Raw genomic sequence first — 17792 nt, 5'->3', positions numbered from 1 at the left:
CTTATGATGAGGGGACCTTTTTTAAAAGCATTTTTTATTTTTGGGCTGTCAGACAGCCCCTTTAAATAGCAACAAAGATCAGCAGTAACGCAGAGCATCAAAAAGTAATGTTTGGATCCCAGAAATTTTTTCACGCTTATGGATCCCTCAGGGCTGAAACTTTGATGCAATTTCAGGTGTCGCTTCTGATCCTTGCCCTGTAGATTAACTGGGGTGTCACTCCATTAGAGTGTCAGCAGTTTTAACCTTTTTGAAAGAGTAACCTCATTTCCAAGCTAAAATTTTCCTTAGTGACGTAAAGGACATGACACTAGTGGATTTGTTAAGCTCTTCTATTCAGAGATGGGCACAGCCCACCGTAATCTACTGGTGGTAAACTTTAAAGGGGATCTCCAGTCATAAGAAATTGATGGCCTATCCTCCGGATAAGCCATCAATTTCTGATCGGTGGGGGTCGGACTCGCGGCAACCCCGCAGATCAGCTGCTTTGAAGGGGCACGGTGCTCGTGCTAACTCTGCTACCTTTTTGTTCCAAACCTGCTCGGATTGTGCATTGTCGACACACTTGTAGTGGTGGTTCACAGTATTCGGTGGGTCACAATATTACAGCATTCTCCCATTCAAGTGAATGGTAGAAGGCTGTAATACTGTGAACCGCCACTACAAGTGTGTCGGCGATTCACAGTATGAGCACTGACCTTAACGAAGGGAAAGCAGCACTCGTATGAGCGCCACGCCTCTTGAAAAAAGCTGATCGGCGGGTGTACCTATCCTTTAAGACGGATCATCTTGGTTAGTTTACAAACCTGCAATGTGAAATGCTGCAGCAACTGAAGTGTATTTCCATGACCATAATTGATGATAAATGGTTCTGATTTAGCCTTTACCAGCTGGAATGTCTTATTTTTTGAAATATAAAAGTGAAGTACAAATTAGTTATGTTTCTTTGTACTCTGTGTGTACTAATTTTGATATTACAATTTTAATTACTTTTACCCTTTTAGTTTGTTTCCTGTATCTCCGCAGGTGTGGACAATGCTTTCGTTTTTTGGGGGGGTTTTCTGCTCCATCAAAAATGTGACGTGCCGGAGCCATTTCATGACCGACACGAAAGGCGCCCGACGGAACCCACTAACTTAAATGAGTTACGTCGGGCTTCTGTCAGGGTGTCCGTCATTTTAGCAAAATAAATAGCGCACCATGTTGTACTACTTTTTCCCGGTATTTTTGGACTGGATCTGTAATTGAGGCTCCCAATGATGTGAACCCAGCCTTCTTACTTTGTCTCATTCTTCATGCTCAAACCTGTGTCTACATCAGACAGCTCTTGCAGTGTGATAAGACTAGGAAAATAAATCCTTTTTTCCCTTTGATAAATTTCCAAAATAACCTGTAGATCAGAGTTTCCCAAAGTTTTCAGGCTTGAGGCACCCCTTTCCTCAGGGCACCCCTACCAGAAACTGTTCACAAAGACCAAAAACTGTCTAAAAACAAGCCGTACACTCTCTATGGTATGTTCACATGGCATTTTTTGTAAGGCAGAATTCTGCCTCAAAATTCCTTCGGACAATTTTGAGGCAGATTTCGAATTGACAGCATTGTTTGACGCTTTTTTTCCTTTCGTTTTTTTTGGCCGCAATTTTTTTTTTTAATTGTATTTTTTTTTTAAAGCCGTCGAAGCGAACGCAGAAACTGCAGACAAAGGCACACCAAGCGAGCTCCACAGGTTTTTTTTTTTTCTGCCTAATTTTAATGGGAGGTCATACGCAGAAACCACTCGAAGACCATCAGCCCCCACCACTCACAGTAAAATGACCACCAGCCCCCCCCGCGCAGTAAAATGACCACCAGCCCCCCCGCGCAGTAAAATGACCACCAGCCCCCCCCCGCGCAGTAAAATGACCACCAGCCCCCCCCCCGCGCAGTAAAATGACCACCAGCCCCCCGCGCAGTAAAATGACCACCAGCCCCCCGCGCAGTAAAATGACCACCAGCCCCCCGCGCAGTAAAATGACCACCAGCCCCCCGCGCAGTAAAATGACCACCAGCCCCCCGCGCAGTAAAATGACCACCAGCCCCCCGCGCAGTAAAATGACCACCAGCCCCCCGCGCAGTAAAATGACCACCAGCCCCCCGCGCAGTAAAATGACCACCAGCCCCCCGCGCAGTAAAATGACCACCAGCCCCCCGCGCAGTAAAATGACCACCAGCCCCCCGCGCAGTAAAATGACCACCAGCCCCCCGCGCAGTAAAATGACCACCAGCCCCCCGCGCAGTAAAATGACCACCAGCCCCCCGCGCAGTAAAATGACCACCAGCCCCCCGCGCAGTAAAATGACCACCAGCCCCCCGCGCAGTAAAATGACCACCAGCCCCCCGCCGCAGTAAAATGACCACCAGCCCCCCGCCGCAGTAAAATGACCACCAGCCCCCCGCCGCAGTAAAATGACCACCAGCCCCCCGCCGCAGTAAAATGACCACCAGCCCCCCTTCGCAGTAAAATGACCACCAGCCCCCCTTCGCCGTAAAATGACCATCACAGACAGAAGTTAATTCCTTCTCCAACAGTAAGCACACGCTAACGCCGATACAATCACATCATAGAGATGTGATTGTAGCGGCACAAAAGTGTTCTTACTGCTGGAGAAGGAATTTATGCTGCCCAGGACCACAGCGCTAATGGTTCCTCTCCCTCAGTCAGGCTCTTCTGGCCGGAAGTGGTGGGCGGTACTTGTAGCAGAAGTGCGTGCGACACGTCTGCTACAAGCAAAAGTTTGTGTTTTTTTGTTTTTTTTCTTATGTCAGTGGATGAGCGGAGTGTCGCAGCACCGCTGGACGGTTCTCATAGCACCCCGGTTGAGAACCACTGCTGTAGATGGTGGTAGGGATCGTGACACTGAATTATTGGGAGCTGGTTGAGGTTCATCTAGCTAATAGCGGGATTATAAGAACTTTCCTGAAGTAGGCATTTTCTATTTTTATGTGGATTTTGACAAATTTAAGCGATGTTCACACTGCGTTCTGTCATTACATTCAGCTAGACCATTTGAACCGCTCTGCCATGCTGTGATTGTATGCCTATAAAGTTACTTACGCCTTCTACTGACTCCCATACAAAAAACGTATACCTATGCTTTTCAATAGGTATACCTGCCAAACATGCCAAAAGGACACCTAAGGGGGGGGGGGAACTAAGAGTGGCATTTTGCCAGTCTTAAAAGGAAACTATCTGATGTAAGATGCAGAAAATTTATTAAGAGATGAGAAAACTACTTGTTCAACTGTTTATGCCATTTCTCTGGATTGGCTAATAATTGCATATGGGCTTGTTAGGCGGGAGAATTTCCCAGCATACACGCTGAATGTGTGAATGTGGAGCCCAAACCTGATTTAAAGTCAGCCAAACTTTATAATTAAATAGATCTTAAAAAAAACACAAAAAAACTACAGTCTTGTGTATCTAGGTATGTCATTGAATGTTGCAAGACTTCAATGGGAATAAGGAAATGCTGCAAACTAACTATAATGGTTTATGGCTATATTCCTGTAGTTGAGGCTACAAGTCTTTGGCTGCCGTCTATTCTGGCAAATCGAATTTGTCCAACCCTAAAGAAAATGTCCTACTTGTTAGAAGGGCCCCTTGACAATAAATCAATCAGTGTCCCCCCAGCTAGGACCCGCAGTGATCAAATATAATCTGTGCGGAAACCCTTGCAGTAAATGTTCAATTTCCCTGCAGCGCCACCACGAGGGAAATTAAGCATTACACAGTGCCCATTCAATTCAATGGATTTGTCTGTGTAGTGCAGGACAGTCCTCCAGAGCAAGAGACGCTCTTTGTAACTTCTCTCCACTCTGGCAAAGAAATAAGAATCCTGAATCGGGACCCCCTCTCTATTAACTCATAATGCCCTAATAGGGTATATGAAAATAGGTTTTCTAAACTGGACAACCCCTTTTGTATTGTTCTAGCTCAGAGGCAGTTGTGTTTGTAGTACTTTGTTACCAGTTTGCCTGGGACAAATGTAGACTGCAACTTTCCATCTATTACAAGACCCTATTGAATCTTCAGTCTGTTAATGATACACAGCGTGGTAACTAGTGAACTGCCCAGCTTGTAGTCTATCGGTGTCCTTAGCAGTAAGACCATGGAAGATGTTCATCATGGTAAATGCTATGTTTGTGGTACTTGAAACATCTTTTCTATAGAGACGCATGGGTGGAAATATTGTTTCGATAATGCTGTGTGCTACCAATCTCGCCCCCAAGAAACAGAACGTTTTATTTTAATCTTCTCTTCACTTGCAACTTCTGTATTTAACAATTCTCTAGGAATCCTGGCAAGTCTCACCTTCGACATACAATACCTAGTACTGATAGGGGTACGGCACTTCTTGATGGTCCAACTATCTTCAACTTTACTACTGATAGATTAATCAATGGTGTGCGAGGGCCACCAGCACGACAGCCAGGACAAACTAGAACAAGAATGCCAAATACGGCAACTTTTGTCAAGAGGGATGTCGGTACTGGTCGAGTGGAACCTACCCCTATTGAAACCTCTCCTGGTCTTGGGAGGGGGAGGTGAGTTTGCGTTCACTGAGACACAGATATTGTAGTGTTGTAAAGGATTTTTTCAGCTACTAGGAAACGACACATTTATAATGGATTTGTATTAATGTTCGCTTTTTGTTTTGTAAAACCATCAGTATAGCTTAAGGAATAACAAGTTACCTCTTTAAATCCTTAGGAAAAATTCTTATGGATACAGGAAGAAAAGGGATGACAAGTTTGTGGTAAGTTAAGTTATTAACCCCTTACTGCCCACAAATACGCCTTTTCACGGCAGGCACTAAGGGGCCTTAGGCTAGGCTGTCACCTTTTCACAGGGGCCCCGTCTAAACCATGCACGGGTGTCCCATTCAGGCTAGAGCCGGGTCTCGGTTGACAGCCGGACTCCTGCTCCAATGACCGCGATCAAAGTTTGCAGCCGTTTAACCCGTTAAATGTTGCAGTCAAAAGCGACCGCAGTATTTAACTTTACAGAGGGAGGGAGCTCCCTCTGTCACCCATCGGCGGCCTGCAAGTGCAATTGCGGGCCTCCAATGGGGTGTCATGGCCTGATAAAAAAAAAACAGATCTACCCTGGGCAGATTTACACTGACAGGCAATAATGCTCTGGTATACGAAGTACACAAATATGATCTCGCTGTGACCATAATAACTCAAACAAAGTTAATATGTAATTTAAACCGCAAGGTGAACACCGTAAAAATAAATAATGCAAAAAACAATGGCAAAATATTTTACGCTTCTTGGAAAGTGTTTTTATTGTGCAAAAGTAAAAAAAATCAAAGAATATGTACTGCAAAATGGTGCCATTAAAATGTAAAAGTAATCCCGCAAAAAACAAGTCCTCATACAGCTATGTAGACAGAAAAATAAAAAAGTTATGGCTCTTTGAATGCGGCTATAGACAAACGAAAAAAAAAAAAAAAATAGCTTGGTCATTAGGGCCTAAAATAGTCTGGTCACTAAGGGGTTAAACAGCTGCCTTGTCACTTTTGAGGTAATGTTTTTTTTTCCCAGATTTTGTCTTATTTTTGTTCTGTTTTTTGTTATCTGCACCTATTGATCATGCCACATTTTATACACAAAATTCTGTACAGTCTATAGGAGCCCATCTGATTCCAGCTGTCCTTTCCATACAACTTTATATTGGTTACCATGTGCCGCTACAATTTTTACTTTGCACTCTGAATCGAGTTTTTAGTAGGACTGTTCATACTTGATATGAAAATGTCTAGAAAACAGTGTTTCAGGTAGAGCCTAATCTACATAGGCAACGGGCAAGGTTTTTTTGCTCCGGTTTCCTCTAAGGTCTAATTTTACTTCTGTGTTGCAGGCTCAGTTAGGGACCTCCGTCACAGACTCCACGGAAAATACTGGAAACCATAGCGCAGCATGCTGCGCTATTTTTTCTGTTAAAACTACGCAAGCCCTGTCGGAAAAACGATAGAACCCATTAAAGTGTCTGTGGAATTGCTGGTTCCGTTTATTCCCTTATTCTGCTGCAGTGATGGAGCAGAACAACAAAATAACGAACAGAGGTTTGAAGACAGTCTTATAGAGTTACTTCTGAAATAAATGGCCATATAAATGTTTAGAGGATGCTTTCACTTTTGATTATTTAAATATAGAATAAAGTGGTGACCGATTTTCCTTAAAATGGGTAAGGGAAGACCTACACTTATAGAGCTGGAGGGTCTAATAATGTTCTAATGCTTTTACAAATAAGTCACCTAAGAAGTATGGTAAGTTTGTAAACGTTGTACGTTACTGTATTAGTAAGTGTTTGTTTATGTTTTGTTTTTTTCCCCTGCAGAGAGGTCAAACACTATCGCCTCCCCCCATTAAGCCTCCAAGTCCTAGCTTTGAATTGGGGCTTTCCAGTTTCCCTCCTTTACCTGGTGCTGCTGGCAATTTAAAACCTGAAGACTTCTTTGAGAACAGATTGTCTAATTTGGTAATAAGCACATCAAAAGATAAGGTAAGATTGGCTTCCATTTCACAGAACCATTGGGTTGTGCTGAGTGATGGATAAGGGGGAGCAATTCTACTAATAGGGGAGATCCGCCGAGGGAGTTATCGTGGGTTTCACAGCTCCTGTACTCTCTTGTATTGCTGATGCAATGTGCTGACCGCTATCATGACCGTGCAGTCATGGGAAATTTGATTTCCACTATTACCAGAATTTGGTTTCTGAACGCACGTAAGTGTCCCTCAATAGGCACAGCCAGGCATGTCGTCAGAAATAATATGGCAGATACTGCTCTTGCCTATAGAAGATTGCTTGTCTGCCTGATTGTAACCCTGTACAAGCTGTAAAGTAACAGGATCTCTTCACTCACAGCCAGTCGAGGTGTTCACTCTGGACTACAAGCATTGGATAAGAAAAACTATTTATCTCTGAGTGAACAAAACATGACTTGGAGGAAACAATACAGGACCCACAGGTCGTGTCACATGCTTCACTCCTGGTACATCGAGAGTCTGATGCAGAGGGAGGCGTTTGTTATGGGAGTAAAGAAGGTTATCTACATTTCGGTTGAGCATAACCGTCCCCCTCCCCTTCATCTTATTGATTACATACAGATGTATGGTCTAAATACTCCAAAACCAATCCATGTTTTTATTATGAGACGGGTCTAAATAGAAGAATTCCAGCCCATCAATCCTTCAGGGACCGCATAGCTGGATTGAATGTCTACAAATTATACTACCTTTTCTTTCATTTCTTTTTTTTATCTCCAATCGCGAAGTAGAAAGAGTTTGCAAACCATTAGCTACTGTCTTTTTGACAGTGGTAACAAATTCCAGCAGTTCAGTTGTTAAGGGACACGGCCTGATGTTGAGGGCAACCTAATGTTCACTGCGATCAGCCATTTCAGGCTGACCCGATTGCATTGATGGATTGTTCAAGGAGTTCAGAGAATTATACCCACGCAGAATATCTGCTTAATTTCACATCTACAGTTCCGAGAACCTACAGGAACATTTGTGTGGTGTGTAGGGGGGGGGCGGGGTCTTTTTAGCTTGTTCCTTTTAGCAATGTCACAAAGTTGTGTGTGTAAAATCAATTTGTTTTCTCTTGGAATTAATTTCTCAACAAAGTTTCAGACAATGCCGCATCTTGATTTTGTAGAACATTAATGTGGATGCCAGTACAAACACTGTCCCCTCTGGAATACCACGGGAACCATTGCTGCCGGTCCCTACTGTTCTGCCAGTGACCTACCAGAGTCCTCCCTCCCCATCACCTTCTCCAGAGTAAGTTCTACTCATATTTTTCATGTTTGTTTTTCTTTAAACAAAATTTGCATGTGGTTCCTCAGACTTCTAAGTTTTTTTGTTTTTTTTTCCTTCGGCAAGCCAACATTAGATTTGTACTGTCACACAGCATTCCATGTAGAAAGTGAGCTTTATTGTACTTTATATAAATATTTAATATAACATTCAGAGGCTGCTATTTTAGGTGCCATTTTGGGGTACATGCATGATATATATATACATTAGTGTTTAATTTATTTTAAGTTATGTTTTTTGGTAAAGTATTTATGGGGCATTTTCTATGACCTCTGGATCACCCAGGAAAACACAAATGTGTCAGAATCCAATGATTGACATTGTACCTCAGAAATTACCGGGTTGCTTGCCTAATTTGTATGTATTGAGAAATGCAGTCGATAACCGTTCCTGCGAAAGTGATATAGTACATACCGTCTGAAAGGGGTATTCCCATCACAGAAAATGATGGCATATCGGAAGGATATGCCATCAGTATGCCTGAGAATGAAGGGGCCACCCGCTTGCTTGGCACTGTGGCCTCGTCAAAGTTTTTCCCTGCACAGCGGCGCTCCCAGCGATCAGATAATGATGGCATATCCTACTGATATGACATTTACTTTTTGTGATGGGAATACATCTGTAATGATTAGGCCTAATGCACGTTATAACTCAGAATTAGGAAAACATCATTATATTCGCATATTTCTGTATGACCAGCTTCACACACACTTTTGCATCCATATTACTATGGTGGTCTAAATTCAGTTGTACTGCAGGGAGTCAGTATTTTAGTGTTTGTATTACGACCGTGTGAAACGAACCTATGATAGAGTAATCTGTGATGAGGTAGGCTACTTTTTGAGTATTATGTAATTGCAAGTAGGGGTGGTACGATGTGTGGTGGTTATCTGCTTTCTGGATCTAGTCTTGCTTTCTTATACAGGTCCTTCTCAATGAATTAGAATATCATCAAAACGGTAATTTATTTCAGTAATTCAATTCAAAAAGTGAAACTCCTATATTATATCGATTCATTACACAGTGATCTATTTCCAGCAGTTTTTTCTTTTAAAGGAACAGTGTCATCACAAATTATTTTTTTATATGTTAAAGATGTTAGTGCTTTATTAAAAACGTTTATATTCATTTGTGTGTTTGTGTTTTACTTTTTCTTATTTTTACACTTTTTCTTCCCTATGGGGGCTGCCATTTTTTGTTCCATTTCTGTCTGTGTCGATTAACGACACATACAGACATGGAATACGGCAGCCACAGTCCCATAGGGACTGCGAACGGCTCCCGTCCCATTGACTTCCGTGTACGGCGTCTGTGTGGGAACTGCGCATGCGCCGCTCCCACACAGTCCAATTCGAAATTGGCGCCGTCCGGCGCCATTTTCCTGTGGACCGGAAGTCGCGGCCGGACAGTAATATTACTACTTCCGGTCGCGGCTTCCGGATTTGTGCACTTGGACCAGCGGCAGCAAACTGAGCGGACGGGCCGGAGGGAGCCGCGGCGGCAGGAGCAGGTAAGAGATTTCAATGTATGTTCGTGTTTGTGTGTGTTTACTACTGTATGTAAACCTACTACACTGTGTGTTAGCTCAAAAAATGGCGACACACAGTGTAGGAGGTTACACCGTTAAAACCCCTCGTTTATCCCGGCACTAGCCAGGATAAAGGAGGGGGGGATGCTGAGAGCTCACTAGAGCGAGGGCTTTTAACCCAATGTTGCAATGCTGCAATTTTGGGAATAGCTCCATCTAGTGACCAAAAATGGGTAGTATTATAAATTAGAATTAATTTATAATATTTCCTGACTCGTGAAAAAAATAAAAAAAATTTGAACAATGTTTAATCACCCACACACTAAATGTTTAATTTAAAAAAAAACAACATGTTTTTCTGGCAACACATTCCCTTTAATGTTGAAGATTATGGCTAACACTTAATATAAACCCAAAATTTAGTGCCTCAGAAAATTTGAATATTGAGTTAGGGTATGTTCACACGCAAACGTAAAATACGTCAAACTACGGAGCTGTTTTCAGGCGAAAACAGCTCCTGTATTTCAGACGTTTTTGCAAGTGCAGGCGTTTTTCGCGGCGTCCATTACGGACGTAATTGGAGTGTTTTTTTTAATGGAGTCAATGAAATACGGCTCCAATTACGTCCCAAGAAGTGACATGGACTTCATTGAGGCGGCCGTCTTTTGACAGCGGCGCGTAAAAGAAAAAAAAGCCCGTCTGCGCAGAACACCGTAAGACCCATTGAATTCAATGGGCAGATGTTTGGAGCCGTTTTTTCGGCCGTAATTCCAGGCGAAAAACGCCTGAATTACATCCGTAAATAGGGCGTGTGGACATACCCTAAAGGTTCAAGATTGTAGCCTCATGGTGTGAGACTCTAATCAGCTAATCAACACAAGACACCTGCAAAGGTTTCCTAAGCCTTTAAATGGTCCAACAGTCTGGTTCAGTAGGCTACACAATCATGGGGAAGACTGCTGACTTGACATTTGTCCAGAAGACAGTCATGGACACCCTTCACAAGGAGGGTAAGCCACAAAAGGACACTGCTTAAGAAGCTGGATGTTCAGACTGCTGTATCCAAGCAATTTAATGAAAAGTTGATAGGCAGGAAAAAGTGTGGTAGAAAAAGGTGCACAAGCAACAGGGATAACCACAGCCTTGAAAGGATTGTCAAGAAAAGGCCATTCAAGAATCTGGGGGAGATTCACAAGGAGTGGACTGCGGCTGGAGTCAGTGCTTCAAGAGCCACCACACACAGACTGTTGCTCAGTGGTCCAAAGTCCTGTTTTCAGATGAGTCAATTTTGCATTTCATTTGGAAATCAAGGTCCCAGAGTCTGGAGGAAGTGGAGAGGCATCAATCCAAGTTTCTTGTGGTCCAGTTTCCACAGTCAGTGATGGTTTGGGGGTCATGTAATCTGCTGGTGTTGGTCCACTGTGTTATATCGAGTCCAGAGTCGGCGCCGCCGTTTACCAGGAAATTTCCCAGCACTTCATACTTCCCTCTGCTGACAAGCTTTATGGAGATGCTGATTTCATTTTCCAGCAGGACTTGGCACCTGCCCACACTGCAAAAGTACCAATACCTGGTTTAATAACCACAGTATCACTGCGCTTGATTGGCCAGCAAACTCACCTGACCTAAACCCAATAGAGAATCTATGGAGTATTGTCAAGAGGAAGATGAGACACCGGACCCAACAATGCAGACTAGCTGAAGGCCGCTATCCAAGCAACCTGGGCTTCCATAACACCTCAGCAGTGCCACAGGCTGATCACCTCCATGCCACGCCGCATTGATAACACCTCAGCAGTGCCACGGGCTGATCACCGCCATGCCACGCCGCATTGATGCAGTAATTCATGCAAAAGGAGCACCGACCAAGTATTGAGGGCATATACTTTTCAGTAGGCCAACATTTCAGTTTTAAAAATAATTTTTTTAATTGGGCTTATTTATTCTAATTTTCTGAGATAAATTTTGGGTTTTCATTAACTGTTAGCCATAATAATCAATATTAAAATAAAAATGCTGGAAATAGATCACTGTGTAAAAATCTATATAATATGAGTTTCACTTTTTTAATTGAATTACTGAAATTAACTTTTTGATGATATTCTAATTCATTGAGAAGGACCTGTATGTAAGGAGATGCCCAGGCTTCGCTAGTGAGCATACTTTCACCAAAGACTAGGACTAGTGCTACGAAAGTGGCGTCTTAATGGTATTGCATTATATTCACATTGAATTGGGGGGAGATTTGTGACAAAATGTTTTTGGGCAACTAGCAATGGTCTAGTGACAGGAAAAAAAACAAAAAAAACAAAAAAAAGACCCTGTCTTCATTTACACAGGGAAAATGTGATTGAGAAACTCACCATTTCCACAGTGTGGGTGTGGGGTGTGGGGGTGGTTTTTTGTTACATTATTTTTTCTTTCTTTTTTTTTCTTCAAGCGAATCTAAAATAGTTGATGTTCAACAACGGGAGTCTCCAACTATTGAAAGGATTTCAAACACACTCAGTACCGCTAGTAAATCCATTCAGGTCAATGGAGCTGCTACAGTGAGTACTAATAAACATCCTATAATTTTATGTATTATACCTGGTTTGTTTGTGTGATTCTATCTTAACCTGTTAACGCCGAAGGACGGATATATCCGTCCTCTGCAGCTGCTAGTTTGCACAGGAGGATGGATACACTGGCAGTACCCACGCGATCAGCGGCAGGAGCACGGCTGTTATACACAGCCTGGCTCCTGCTACAACTGCCGCAATCGAAGCGCGCTCCGATTCCGGCAGTTTAACCCATTAAATGCCGCTGTCATATCGACAGCGACATTAATGTGTTTGACAGAGGGAGGGAGCTCCCTCTGTCACCCCATCGGCGCCCCCGCAAAGAAATCGCGGGTCGCCGTCAGGTATTCATGGCAGCCGGGGGCCTAACAAAGACCCCCAGGTCTGTCTTCAGCAAATGCCTGTCAGTTTTGCACTGACAGGCAACAATGCTTTGGTGTGCGAAGTATACCAAAGCATTATATATGCGATCAGCAGATCGCATGGTGAAGTCCCCTGGTGGGACTAAAAAAAAAAAAATTTAAAGCAGTTAAAGTTTGTGGAAAAAATAAAAATAAATTGACAGTCAAAATCAAATAAAACTACTTTTTTTTTTTTTTTCCACAAAAAATGGTTTTATTTTGTAAAAGTGCCAAAACAAATAACACATACACATATATGGTATCCCCGCGATCGTAACAACTTGAACAATAAAATGAACACATTAATTAAACCGCCGGATGAACGGCGTCCAAAAAAACAACGGCAAAATTCTTTTTTTTTTTCTCCCATTCCCCCCCATAAAAAAATTAAATAAAAGTTAATCTATAAGTTCTATGTACCCCAAAATAGAACTAATGAAAACTACACATTGGCCCGCAAAAATCAAGCCCACATACGGCCACATTGACGGAGAAATAAAAAAATTACTTCTCTTGGAACGCGGCGATGCAAAAACAAGTAATTTTTTCTAAAAGGGTTTTTATTGTGCAAACGTAGGAAAACATATAAAACCTTTACATATTTGATATCCCCTTAATCGTGCCGACCCATAGAATAAAGGTAACATGTTATTTACGCTGCTTAGTAAACGGCGTAAATTTATAACGTGAAAATCAATGCTGGAATAGCTGCTTATTTTCAATTCTCTCCTAAAATAAAGTTAATAAAAGTTAATCGACATGTTATAAGCATCTAAAAATGGTGCAATTACAAAATACAACTCGTCCCGCAAAAAACAAGCCCTTATACGGCTTTGTCGACGGAATAAAAAAAAATGTACGACTCTGAATGCCAGCGTGAAAAAACAAAAAATAATCCTTGGTCATTAACTCGCAAAATGGCCCGGTCATTAAGGGGTTAATCTTTATTAAGTATTCAAAATTGTTTTCTGTTTTATTAGGAACTAAGAAAGCCCAGTTATGCAGAGATTTGCCAGCGAACGAGCAAGGACGGGCCGACATTACAACTCTCAAAAGAACAGAAGCAAAACTCTACTGTTTGTGTGAAAGAGGAAAGGAAGGTTACTGACCCATCAATAGAGAAAGCCAGAGACACCCCTCCTGCAAAATCAAACCCAGGGCGGCCCAAAGACCAGAGGAGACTATCAGGGCGTAGATCTCCTCCACCTCCTCCTCTGGCTGTGGGGAAACGTGTAAATAAAGAACCTGGAAGCCCACTAAAATCTCCTCAGTAGAAGGGAAAAGGCCAAAGGGAGACCTACACATCACACATTAGCTGTCATGCCACACCCATGTATTACTGAATGAGCTGCTGGATAAGGCTATGTAGTTACCGACACTTGTGATAAGTTGTATATATACATCTCCTCCCCCCCCCGATCGAATGCCAGTATGTACCACTCAACATTTGTTATTCACTTTTTTTTTTTTTTGCCGATGTTCGGACATACCTTATTTTCTCTTTTAGCATTAGCATCAAATGCTACCAAAAAGCACTGGCTACTAAATTATTTTGGTTCTCCACATAACTTGACATGTTTAGTTTCATGTACAGTAATAATTTTGACAGTGATTGTTTAACCGTGCTACTAACACTTATCCAGCTCCACATTTACAGAACACGTAGTCGGATGTCTCAAAGCACATTGTTCTTAAAGAAATTAGAGAACAGAGTTCAAGCACCTACTGCTTTATATCTCTGCTCCATGTAGGTTTTCATTTGCCCTTTAACCTTTACAATTATTGCTCCTTTCTATAATATAATTTTTTTTACATTTTTTTTTTTTTTTCCTCCTTTGGTCCATGGATCCTTTAATGCCATGCTGCACCAGGGGTAACTACTTAATGACATCTCCCAGTTACCATGAACTTTTCCGTTTTGACCAGACGAACGGGGTGATGTATTAGAATTTTTGTTTTCTATATATCTACTTGCATATATATATATTAAAAAATATATATCTATATATAACGGTGGGAGATGTCATAACCACCTTGGGAATAAAGGTTTATTGCAGGTTGTACACATTAAAAACTTTTTGAAGGACAAGGATGCACTAAATTTAGCACGTTTCTAATAAAGAAGAATCTAAATTATTTTAGTTTGAACTATGTAAAGTTTAAAAAGTATTCGGAGCAGCGAAAGTTTACGCTGTAGAGTACAATTTATTCCAGGCGTGTTTTTGCTTCTGTTTTTTTTTTTTTTGCTCCTTTCTTTTGCTGCCTGAGGAGCCTGCAAGATAAATTGCTGGTTTAGGCAGTGAGAAGATTTAAATGGCTGTTTTCTTTTCCTTTTTTTTATTTTTCCTATTAGTTTTTCGAAATTTTTTATTTTTTTCCATCCAATATTTAAAGACTTGAATTTTATTTAAACTTGAAAATGACTTTGCCTTAACTTTTGTATAAGACAGCTTAGATTTAATTAAGTCTGACCCCTCCTGGGTTAGCTTGAGTGAAATACAAAAAAAAAATTACTTGGTTTCAGTGTGTACCTCTTATGACTGACCTGAGTAATAATACTGTTGTACAGGAACTAGCAACAGTTTTGTAATATACCTTCAAGATCTCGAACAGTTGATCTTTCTTTCTTTCTTTCTTTTTTTTTTTTTTTTTTTTTTTTTTTTTTTCCAGATTGTTGAAATGTAAATGCGAATAGTCAATACTGTATTAAATATGTGCACTTGGAAGTGTGTGCTTTGCTTGTACAGTTGTAAATAATCAGAACATTTAAAAAGGTACCCTACGAAAAAATGCTAAAAAATTATTGTTGATATATTATAAATGTTGCTGTTAAGCTGGATGTAGATAAACTAAATGTTGTGGTTTGCATTTTTTTTTTTTTTTTTTCCTCCAATTTTTTTCAATTTTTTTCTTTTTTTTTAACTGGGTGTGTTGAACTGACTTTGCCTATTCACTGCAAAAGGGAGATTGCTAGTCTTATCTGAAAGTGAAACCCTCATCTATTTCATCATTATTTCGAGAACCATTTTTCACCAACATTAAGTATCTAATTAATTAAGGGACTGTTTGTATCTTGTGATTTGTGACCTTTTGTTTATAGTAAATCCGGGGGGGGGGGGGAATATATATATATCTAGGCTTTCTTTTAACAAAGCATGCTGCAAAAAAATCTCAACCTGACAAATAACACTTAAACCCAGAGCCAATAACAATGGGGTTTTACATATTGATCTTGCATGTTTGGTTTTTTTTTTTTCCTTATTTCTTTTTGGGTCTTTTTGATTTTGTTTTCTATTACAAAGTGACTTTCACCAGACTTGTTAGTCATTTAACTGATGATAGCAATAACACATTGTCCAGGAGCATGTCAGGTGTACATAACACTTTCACACACTACAAATAGAGTAAACTTTTAACCTTGCACAAAAATTTGACTTCAACATGTCAGAAATATTCTATACATTTTTCCACTTCTGCAGAATTCATCTATTTTCATGAGTAGACTTTTTATATCCTAATTGCAAAAGAAAAAGTTCAAAGACCGTTTTCATATGGGATCCAGTGCTTCACGGAGTTGTAGCTACCAAATTTTACAGTATTATGTATGCGGACCTCCCATAGTTGCAACACTACAATGTTATGAACATGAATTGATGTTTAGCTGTTGCCAAACTGCTCTTTTTATGGTAAAACAAGTTCTCCTAAAATAAGGGGATTATATGTTTTCCATTAAGGGCAAGACATACCTTTTAATCCTACTTAACCAACTGTTTACATTCCCAAGAGTAGACTGTGTGCAGTACTTTTGAAGAAAATTTCTTTTGTCATAGGCAAAAGTTTTGTTTTTTTGTTTTTTGTTTTTTTAAAATTTGATTAAATTATGTTTTTAGTTTTTGTTTTTTCTCCTGGTCATATTTTTTAATGTGCATTTTAAGCCCACATACAATGCAGAACCAGGATGGTATTTCAGTGTTAGAAGCAGAAGGCCATTGTATTGTACTAAAATATTTGTTCTGATTTTGAGGTGTATCTAGCAACAGCTGAGCAAAGTGGTACATATCTGTCTATCTCCTGCTCTTATGGTTAAACAATGTGTTGTGAATCTTTTACACTAACAGCTGCCGACGGTTCACTTGAATTTGCGCAACTGTATTTACATGGAATAGAAACATCTGAGGGTTTTTCACTTTGTCCTATTTCTTCCAATAAGACTGGAATCAAGCATAACTGTAAAGTATTGGTAATTTAATTTTTTTTGTGACATACAATGTAAAAAAAAATGTCTAATTTGAAAAAAAAAAATGTAGGTTATGATAAAAATAAAGATTTAGGCACTGTTATGTTTTATTTTCCTTTTAATAAAAGCTCTTTGTTTTCATTTATTTGCTGATGATTACCCTTGTGTAATACAATGTACATTTTGTGTGATTTAAGGCATGGAAATACTCATTTCTCTAAAGGGGTTGTGCAGGATGGGGGTTTGTTTTTTTTGTTTGTTTTTGTTTGTTTTTTTGTTTGTTTGTTTGTTTGTTTTTTGTTTGTTTGTTTGTTTGTTTTTTGTTTGTTTGTTTGTTTGTTTTTTATACTGATGACCTATATACAGGATAGATCATCAGTGTATAATGGGTGGGGTGTCTAACATCCGCGCCCCGCACCAATAATCTGCCTCCGGCCACCGGAAGCTATGCAGGGGTCAGCGCTGGAATCAGAAGGCTCCGTACTCTGTATAGCAGCTATGCGTCTAATTACTTGAATAGGAGCAGAGCTGTAGTAACAAAGCACAGCCGCTATGTAGTGTATGAATCCACATGTTTCCAGCACTGACCTCTGCATAACGTGGAACAACTGATCGGTGTGGTGTCTGGGCGTTGGACCCCCACCCATCATATACTAATGACCTATACTGTAGGTTATCAGTATAAAAAAAAAACATCCCCCAACCTGAACAACCCTGTTTAAGTATCTGAAGGAAGGTCCGTGAGGTTGTATTCACACATCAAATTTGTTTCACGTTCTGTAACTGAAAAATCCATTAATCTGAATGGAGTTATTTCTGCTGCAAGTGCATATATTTTTACAAGTTCCATTTAGATGAAGTGGACAGTCACAGAAATTTCTGTAAGAAATGTGTGTGTGAATATGTGCTAAGGGTTTTATGAACCCAAAACAGTAATAATTAAAGGTACAGGACATTATTTTGTCCTTCTGTAGAAATATATGAATCCTATTGCTTTACTAAAGTAACTCTTTTTTAATGAACTTTCATGTTTCTTGCAAGTCAAATTGTGATATTTGGGACCTACAACTATCTTGAACAAGTGATTTAGCTTTGCATGGATCATTACAATGCGTTCATTATTATGACCTTATATGTTCCCTTAGGCCTCATGCACACGACCGTGTTTTTGCGTCCGCAATTCCCCCGAAAATCCACGG

The 17792-nt window shown here is 40.5% G+C and overlaps 1 protein-coding gene across 2 annotated transcripts in view; it reads left to right on the top strand.

The window, feature by feature from the left end:
• Positions 1–16682, top strand: part of LARP4B (La ribonucleoprotein 4B) — a 61090-nt gene extending 44408 nt beyond the window's left edge. For both annotated transcript variants that reach the window (XM_075827424.1, XM_075827423.1), the window contains 6 exons: positions 4333–4584; positions 4751–4796; positions 6386–6550; positions 7706–7830; positions 11835–11943; positions 13337–16682. In XM_075827424.1, coding sequence (XP_075683539.1) covers positions 4333–4584; positions 4751–4796; positions 6386–6550; positions 7706–7830; positions 11835–11943; positions 13337–13630 — 991 coding nt within the window. In that variant the 3' untranslated portion in view covers positions 13631–16682. The remainder of the gene's footprint in view (positions 1–4332; positions 4585–4750; positions 4797–6385; positions 6551–7705; positions 7831–11834; positions 11944–13336) is intronic.
• The last annotated feature ends 1110 nt before the right edge of the window (positions 16683–17792 follow it).

Source organism: Rhinoderma darwinii, chromosome 5 (genome assembly GCF_050947455.1).
Source record: "Rhinoderma darwinii isolate aRhiDar2 chromosome 5, aRhiDar2.hap1, whole genome shotgun sequence".
NCBI classification, from domain to species: domain Eukaryota; kingdom Metazoa; phylum Chordata; class Amphibia; order Anura; family Rhinodermatidae; genus Rhinoderma; species Rhinoderma darwinii.
The sequence above is the reverse complement of the archived record's forward strand: the minus strand, read 5'-3'. Positions and strand labels throughout refer to the sequence as shown.